The 8,688-nt window shown below is 39.7% G+C and overlaps 1 protein-coding gene across 3 annotated transcripts in view; it reads left to right on the forward strand.

Annotated features, from left to right (window-relative positions):
* The window catches only part of LHFPL6 (LHFPL tetraspan subfamily member 6), a 314,124-nt gene extending 311,166 nt beyond the window's left edge, over nt 1-2,958 (forward strand). For all 3 annotated transcript variants that reach the window (XM_043990919.1, XM_043990916.1, XM_043990918.1), the window contains exon 4: nt 2,692-2,958. In XM_043990919.1, coding sequence (XP_043846854.1) covers nt 2,692-2,810 — 119 coding nt within the window. In that variant the 3' untranslated portion in view covers nt 2,811-2,958. The remainder of the gene's footprint in view (nt 1-2,691) is intronic.
* Nucleotides 2,959-8,688: the final 5,730 nt, after the last annotated feature.

Consider the following 8,688-nt stretch of genomic DNA (forward strand, 5'->3'; position numbering starts at 1 on the left):
ATGAGAATGGAAAAGTGAAGAGAAGAAGCATTTATTAAGTACCTGCTATGTGCCAGGGGCAAGTAGGTGGTGCAATGGAGAGAGCATTGGCGTATTGGGCTTGGGGTCAAGGGGACCTGAGTTCAAATTTGACCTCAGACACTGGGCAAGTCACTTAACCCACATTGCCTTAAACATCCGGGGCCATCTTTAATCATTCTGGTGTATATTTTGCCACTGAACCCAGATGACTCTGGAGGACAGAGTGAGATTGGTGACTTTGCACAGCTCTCCTTCACTTAAATCCAATTCAATGCAAGTCATGACATCACCCCAATGTCATGGTCTTCTTCAAGAATAATGGACAAACAACAATGTGCCAGACACTGTGCTAAGAGATTTGCAAATATTACCTCATTTGAGTAAGAAAGATAGGCTTGGGGGCAGCTAGGTGGCACAGTGGATAAAGCACCTGCCCTAGATGCAGGAGGACCTGAATTCAAATCTGGCCTCAGGCACTTGACACTTACTAGCTGTGTGACCCTGGGTAAGTCACTTAACCTCAATTGCCTCCTCCCTCCCCCTGAAATAAAAAGATAGGCTTTTGAATCCAGAATTTATTTCTTCTTTATGATGATCAAGAATGATTAAAGTTTAGTATACATGGATCTGAAGGTTATATGAATAAACAAAGCCTAAGCAATGAGAAACAATCACAATCCTGTGACAAATCCAGGATTTGTTACCAAAAGCCAGAATACATCAGTCTTCACAATGATTGGTTACAGTAAGTTAGAAGGAGGAACAGTAGAATAGAGGATGAACAGTTGGCAGGAGGAAGACGAGAGACTGGCAAGAGATAGAGGGAAAGAGAGAAGAAGCAATGAGCTAATTTGCTTCTGCAAAATTTCTTCCCTTTCCCTTCTCTTCGGTCCTTCTCCCCAAAACTCTACTACATTCAGAGTTTCTATATCCTATAGAAAAAGTCCTTAAACACAGAAAATCCATCCCTTTGACCCAAAATGGGTCACTCTGAGCCTAAAGGCTTTGGGAATCATGACTCCAAGTAAAGAAGATAGAATTAGACCCTTGTCATTGTATTATTTCATACGTGACAATTTAACTTATGAGGTAATTGTCTTTTGATTAACCAAGGACAGGTGTTTGCACAAGTAAAATTTTTGCTCAGAGAGGGAAATGTGTACATTTCTGATTTCTAGGAAATTACAATGTTATTTTCAACATTCTAATGGATCTCTCTTCTTAGGTCGTGCAGTTTTGGTTTTTTTTTTTGTTTTTTTTTTAGTGAGGCAATTGAGGTTAAGTGACTTGCCCAGGGTCACACAGCTAGTAAGTGTTAAGTGTCTGAGGCCGGATTTGAACTCAGGTACTCCTGACTCCAGGGCTGGTGCTCTATCCACTGCGCCACCTAGCTGCCCCGGTCGTGCAGTTTTAAAGGGAAAACAAGTTGCTTTATCTCCCCCTCCCCCTTCCTCATTTGTCTTCCTACTCTCTCAATATCTTAAAAGTGTATGTGACATCTTTGAACCAGCATTAGAGTTGATACCCAGATCCCTTTTTCTCAAAGAATGGTATCAGAGCTGAGATTCTGCTGCTGTTTCACATTTTCTTCATGGGTTGGAATAAAGTATTGATGAAGGAGGGTTAAGTTTCATGTCCCCTTAGGTGAAAAGTGATGATAAGTCTAGAGATCCTTCCAGAACAAATGTGCAAAGTCACTCTTGCTCTTCTATATGATCCCAGAATGCCTTGGATGACCACTGGAGAGCTCTAGCTTCCTGGCCCTGACATCTTTTACAAAATCCAGATCCCAGAACAAAGGCCTCAAATTGAGCTGTTTGGAAACCCTACCTTGCTCAGATCTTTCTCTGCAAGTTGGCCAATTCATTGTTTCTGGTTCATTGGCCATTATAGCAGACACTGTAGTTGCCCAGAAAGTGCTTTCTGGATGAGTGTTATTAAGTGTCAGAAGAGTAAAACTAGAAAAGCATATTCTAGTATATGTGCTCCTTCTTTTTCCTCAAAGGTGCAGTGTCATTATATTCCAGCCTGATATTTCCATTTCCCATCTCTTAAAAAAAGCCCCTGAATGTCCATCCCACTAGAAGGCAGATGCCCCCAAAACATCAAAGACAGAAGCTAAATATCAGCACTCTATGTGGTGACAAAGAACTGGAAACACAGTGGTTGCCCACTGATTTGGGTTCATATGACTATAATAGAATATTATTGTGCATTAAGAAATAATGGGATATAAAGAATTGAGAGAAACCCATAGGAGATTTAAATGAACTGATGCAGAATAAATAGGACAAAAAAACCCAATAAATACAATACCTATAATGACATAGATGAATGGAATATTGAAAGGAGGCTAAGCTCTAGCAATTAAAAAATGTGTGTGTTTCCAGAGAAAAAATAATAAAACCACCCTTCCTCTTATGATAGAGAGTCTGAGGACTACCAGGATAGATTGGCATATACAGTATTTAAGGTGCTCACTGTGTCAAATGTTTTTGCTCAATTGTTTTATTTGTTACAAGAGAGGGTTCAGTTTTTAGAAGGATCAGGAATATTTCCAGAAATAATTGTAATCTGAAAGCTAAAGGAACCATTAAAAAATTAATGAATCTCTGAGGAATTTGAGTTTGAGAACTTATGTGTATATTTTTTTTCCTTTTTCATTCCTAGGTAAGTGTGAAATCGGCTGGGCTTACTACTGCACTGGTGGGGGAGCTGCTACGGCCATGCTACTCTGCACTTGGCTTGCCTGCTTCTCTGGCAAGAAACAAAAGCAGTACCCATACTGATGGTGCCAAGAATGGTGCAAGGAGACCCAGGTGGGAAGAAAAGAGCTCAGAGAGACTGAAGGAAGAATCAAGCAGCAAGCAAGTTTGGAAAGATGGATTTATGGCTTTTTGTCTAACACAATGCTTATAACATGAGATATGACACAGGGTGGGGTGGGGGGATGGGAGGGAGAGGGGGATTTATAAGAGGAATGGATGATATGGAAGATGGGGGGGGGACATAAATGATGGACCAAAGTCTAAAGACATTGTAGGGAATGAGATGCTCCCCCCTCCCCCAGAGTATTACTGGTCTGCTCTATAAGAATGCAGTTATACATGCAGGAAATTCTCTTTAGCTGTAACATTTCAAACTAAGCAAGACAGTATATTAAATGACCAGTGGAAACAGTATTGTGTTGGAAGGCAGGGGAATCCCTAAAAATCCCCTTTAGGCTTGGCACTCCTGAAAGCACACGCACACACGCACACACACACACACACACACACACGAGTAAACACACATGAGTACACCTGCACACATACACACACATGCAAAATCATGGCACAGATTAAAATGGAGATTTAAACAATGCATTATTCTTGCCTTTCTTTTTTATCATTTAAAGTTCAGTGTTATCCCATTATAAATCATACATTAATCCTAATAAATGGACCAATAAGCCACTTTATCAGTATTTTGTATATCCTGCATAAACTCCCTCAACATGTAATCACTGTTTATTCAGACTTTTAAAATTACGCTTCTGTAATTTCAGCATTCTTCTAAGAATGCCATATTTTACGCTATGTACTGCAGCTCCTGCTGCTGAAACTCATGACACAAAGGGACAGTTCTCTGTCCAGCAGAAGGATGACTTTACTTTGTGATAGATAGTAAGTATAAGGAGAGAACATTTGCTTTCGTTTCATGATTGTCATACATGTGTTGTACTGTCATTTGTTTCAATATTCATTTTTGTAAAAAAAATAAAAGTGCTATTTTATGTTTGTATTTTAAAAACTCTGTGAATAAATTTCTCTTTGATCAATATTTAAGTGGGTTGTAGAGTGGTAATTGGATGAGTTGATTTGCTTCTTTTATTCCCCAAATATGGCCTTTCATATGAATAATCCCTGTGAAATCTGTCTTCCTTTGAGTGGCCTCTGGGTCTCACACTAACTTTCAAATCCTTATATACTGCCAACCCAGAGTTCTAGCTACCTACCCAGTGTAATTATCTGCTACCCAGGTCTCAGCAAAATGTGCTCAGATCAAGATGAGAGAACAATTCCTCCCTTGTGTTGAATTCTTGGGGCCCAGGGAACACTTTTAAGATGCAAAAAGAGGCATGAGCTGTGCGTGCTCTAGTTCTGCATCAAAGGGAAGCAGTGGAAGAGGGGTACATTGTCCCTGGGCAATGCAGGTGTTGTGTGCTGTGCTGTGCTGTGCTGTGCTGTGCTGTGCTGTGCTGTGCTGTGCTGTGCTGTGCTGTGGGTGGGTATACATGACCACCGAAACCTCAAGCACTCCTGACTACTTTCCTGACTGATTTTTGTCCTTCTGTCCCATGTCTCTTGCTGCTTTTTCTGCTTTCATTTCCGATGCTCTATTATTTCAGCCTGGTTCTTATTTTCATTTCTATTCCTGCCTGCTCCCTTAGGTTGAAATATCCCATTTTACCCCAGGCTTACACTTTACCATTTACCAAAGTCCAGGACCCTTATCAGACTTGGTTTTCCTTGCTTCAGGGGCTGTAAGTTAATTCCTTATTTCTGTGTAGCAGAGGGAATTATCACTTGTCTATCTGAGAACGACTTTGAATGTTTGGAAACACCAAAACATTATCTGGGGGTAAATAATAAATTTATCAATTCAATAAATATTTATTGAATGCTTCCTGTGTGCTAGATGATGAAGAGAGCCTACAGATGAATGTCTTTTACCATGTAAGTTTCATGGAGATTCATGAAGGGGTTGTATTGGTAGTTGGTAGGGTCAAATGACATAAAAAGGGTAGTGTGGTAGAGGGGGACAGATCATTGAGAGAGAAATATGAGCAAATTTGATGCTTTCTCAATACCAACGCAGTGAATGAATAAAAGTAGCAATTGTAAGAGTTTCTACAGTTAATGGAGGTTTGGGGCAAGTAGACTAGCTCAGTTGCCACATGACTGTGTTTAAAACTCACAACAGAACCATGAAATCTTTGAATGCGGTAAATTGAATCCACATCATTTATTAAGCTTGACCTCCTGGTCTGTCTCCTAACAATGAACTCTGGTAGCCCCAAATCCGGGCTTTATTTGTGAAATGTTGTGAATGAACTTGACCTACCTCTTACTTCTTTCTCCTTCCACATCTTTTGACCTTTCTACTTGGTTTGACTGATGGCCAAAAAAACCCAGTTTGACTGAAGTATAGGCTACACGTATGAAAGTAGAGAGAAAGAGAACTGGGAAAAATCGGTTGGACCCAAATCATGAAGAGCTTTAAATGTTATGTTAAATACTTTTAGGCTTTATAGTTTAGGCAATAAAAACCCACTGAAGTCTTGTGAGCTGGGATTCATTCTGAAGGGAGTGATGTGATCAGAGTTATTAGAAAGATTCACCATTGTGTAAAGTAGACTGAACGAGGGAAAGCCAGTGGGAAGGGAGGGACTGGTTATGAGACTACTGCAAAGTTAAAATAATGAGGGCTTGAACAGACTGGTGTCAGTGGGAATGAAAAGGAGAAGGCAGATAATAGAGATATTCTGGTGGTGGAATTGACAGGACTTGGTGACTGAGTGATTGGTTATGATGGCCTTCAAGAGGTATGCATAGGACCCCTGGGCCCAAATTAAGCCACTAGGAGACTTACAGCCAAACCCTAGCCCCCTGAGGCATCAGTTCCAGACTTGGGTTGACAGCTATATAATCAAATTTTGGCCAGGTGACAAGCCTCCCAGTGCTCTGCATCTCCACTTTTGAGATGACACCAAACTGAGAAGGGTAACTAACATGCTGAATTGACAGAGGCCAGATTGAGAAGAATTACAAACAAAAGGATTGCAGCAGGGTGGGACGTTGGAATGAGCCAAAGATGACATTTTAGTAATTAATCATCTTCATTTAGCATTCCTCCCTATCTGTACCCATGGTTTTTTTAATAGAAAATATTGTTTTTATGCACCAAATCTATTATTCATAGCCTAAATGATAAACAGGACATTTTAAATTTAATTGCAATTTACATTGCAAATAAAAAAATCTTGCATTCAGCTTCAGAAAATCAGCCTCACAAGTATAAAATGAGGCTGGTACAACTAGACAGCAGTTTCTTGAAAAGATCTGGAGGTTTGGGTATACTACAAGCTCGATATGAGCTTTTATAATTCTGGGCAGAGAGGCAACAAAACCTTTCACTGAAAGCTCCACTCCTTGCTTTTCCCATCACCAATCATACATAGTTCCATGAAGAAGGTTACTTTCATCGTCTTCCTCTGACACCTTTGGCCAGATTTTATCAAGAGTATGAATAAAGAGGAACATTTTTAATGTTTTCCTGAGCAGGATAATCTCTTAACAGTCATTATTGCCTAATGAAATTAAAGTATTAATGAAACAAGTAAACTGGGTTTATCCTATCAAATTTGAAGCCTGCTGGTTGGAAAAATGGAAACACCAAAAGTTTAATTTCCAAAGAACTTTAAAACAAATTGCCTTTCTCCTGAGGACACTTCTAATTTTGTCCATGTCTGTGTGAAAGTGTTTTGTATGTGTCACATACATGACTCTAAATGGAGGTTGAAAAGCTGACTATCTGAGTGATTCACTCTTGTTTTGGACACCTTTAATAATCCCAGGCAAAGGAGCCATGCTGCTCCCTGAAAACAATACAAGAATCTGGCCAATAAAATTCTGGACTTTCTAAGGCTCGGTTGCTATGGAAAGAGTCAGGCAGCTTCTTAATGCTTAATTCATATCATGCTGAATTGCATTTGATTGCACCTCATTGTCTGCTGAGCAGAGGCTTCTTCACTCTGCTGTACCCTGTGGTGAGGAGAAGATTGTACTTTGCTTCCCAGATTAGCCATCACTTTCCTATCTCATGGTTTGTTTTTTCTTTCTTTCTTTCTTAATTTTTTTTTTAAAGTTGAACTCTCCTCTCAGAAATGTAGTATGAATACTTATGTCCTGTTAATATAGATGGCTCTCTTCACAGAATTCACAAAGATCTAATTCCTTGGGCCAATTGAAGGTAAATACCTGGTCATGGGTATGTTATCCTTGAGGTTTCAGAGCAATAGTGAATATCCCAGGGATGAAAGAAAGTTGTGTACTGACCAGTATGTTGCCATCGATGAGGTCACATTATAATTCCTGAGTCCCTGCAAATTTCTGGCTATGTGAATTAAATCATGGTACCTTGATATGGTGCCATGTCAAACTCAAGTAGAAACAGGGGCCACTAAACATACATAAGAATATCTGGGAGCCCATATTGACTAAAAAAACCCCACATGTTTACATTATCTATGTGTTATTATATTTTTATTTTCTTAAATATTTCCCAATTAAATTTTTTTGAGGGGTGAGGCAATTGGGATTAAGTGACTTGCCCAGGGTCACACAGCTAGTAAGTGTCTAGTGTCTGAGGCTGGATTTAAACTCAGGTCCTCCTGAATCTGGGGCTAGTGCATTATCCACTGTGCCATCTAGCTGCCCCTCCCAATTAATTTTTTTTTTTTTAGTGAGGCAATTGGGGTTAAGTGACTTGCCCAGGGTCACACAGCTATTAAATGTTAAGTGTCTGAGGCCGGATTTGAACTCAGGTACTCCAGACTCCAGGACCGGTGCTCTATCCACTGTACCATCTAAATTTTAATCTGCTTCAACAGAACTTGATAGTGCTGCCAGCTGCATGGGGCTGTTGGCCTTATGTTTGATACCTCTGCCTTAGATGACCACAGCATATATTTTGGTCCAAGATCTCCCAGCATTTGGGAAAACATTTAAGTTATACTTGTGAAAATTCACACAAGGCAACAGCATGATAAATTTTGAGAGATGGAGAAACAAAACCATGTCATAATGGATATATATAGGCAGGTACAGAAGTACACTCAGTGGATGAAAACCCAAACTTCAGCATAGCACTAAGATGAGTGGGAAATAGTTTCCCTTTTTGCAAGGAGAAAAAATAAACCATGGAAAATCTAATCTAATCATGTGATGCAAGTCTCAGTTCCTGAGAGAGGAAAGAATTATTTTTTTGTTTTGTTTTTTGTTTTGGGGGGTTTTTGCAAGGCAATGAGGGTTAAGTGACTTTCCCAGGGTCACACAGCTAGTAAGTTTCAAGTGTCTCAAGCCAGATTTGAACTCAGTTCCTCCTGAATCCAGGCCTGGTGCTTTATCCATTATGCCACCTAGCTGCCCCAAGATTTTTTTTTAAGACAGGAATCTGTTTACCCTGAGATGATCAATTTTCAGAGATGCCAGGATCTAACACTTATCATGGGGGTCAGTGACTTCTCACCAGCATGACCAGATGCTTTGTTTATTATACAAATCTCTACTATCTTTCCCTCCCACTGTTCCCCCATTGAACAATAAAATAAAATGAAGAAAAAGAGACTTCCCACAACAAATACACATACTCCAGCAAAACAAATCCCCACATTGTCCATGACCCAAAATGTATGTCCCATTCTTTATCTTAGGTCCTTCATGTCTCTGCCAGGAGATGGCTAACATGCTTCACCTTCGGGCTGCTAGACTTTGTCATTGCATTGTTCAGAGTTCTAAAATCTTTCAAAGTTCTTTTTCTTTATGATATTGTCATTGCATGAATTGTTTGCTCTGCATTCGTTTAAAGAAGTTTTCATAATTCCATCTGAAATGATCTCTTTCA

The sequence above is a fragment of the Dromiciops gliroides genome, chromosome 3, assembly GCF_019393635.1.
Source record: "Dromiciops gliroides isolate mDroGli1 chromosome 3, mDroGli1.pri, whole genome shotgun sequence".
In the NCBI taxonomy this organism is placed as follows: domain Eukaryota; kingdom Metazoa; phylum Chordata; class Mammalia; order Microbiotheria; family Microbiotheriidae; genus Dromiciops; species Dromiciops gliroides.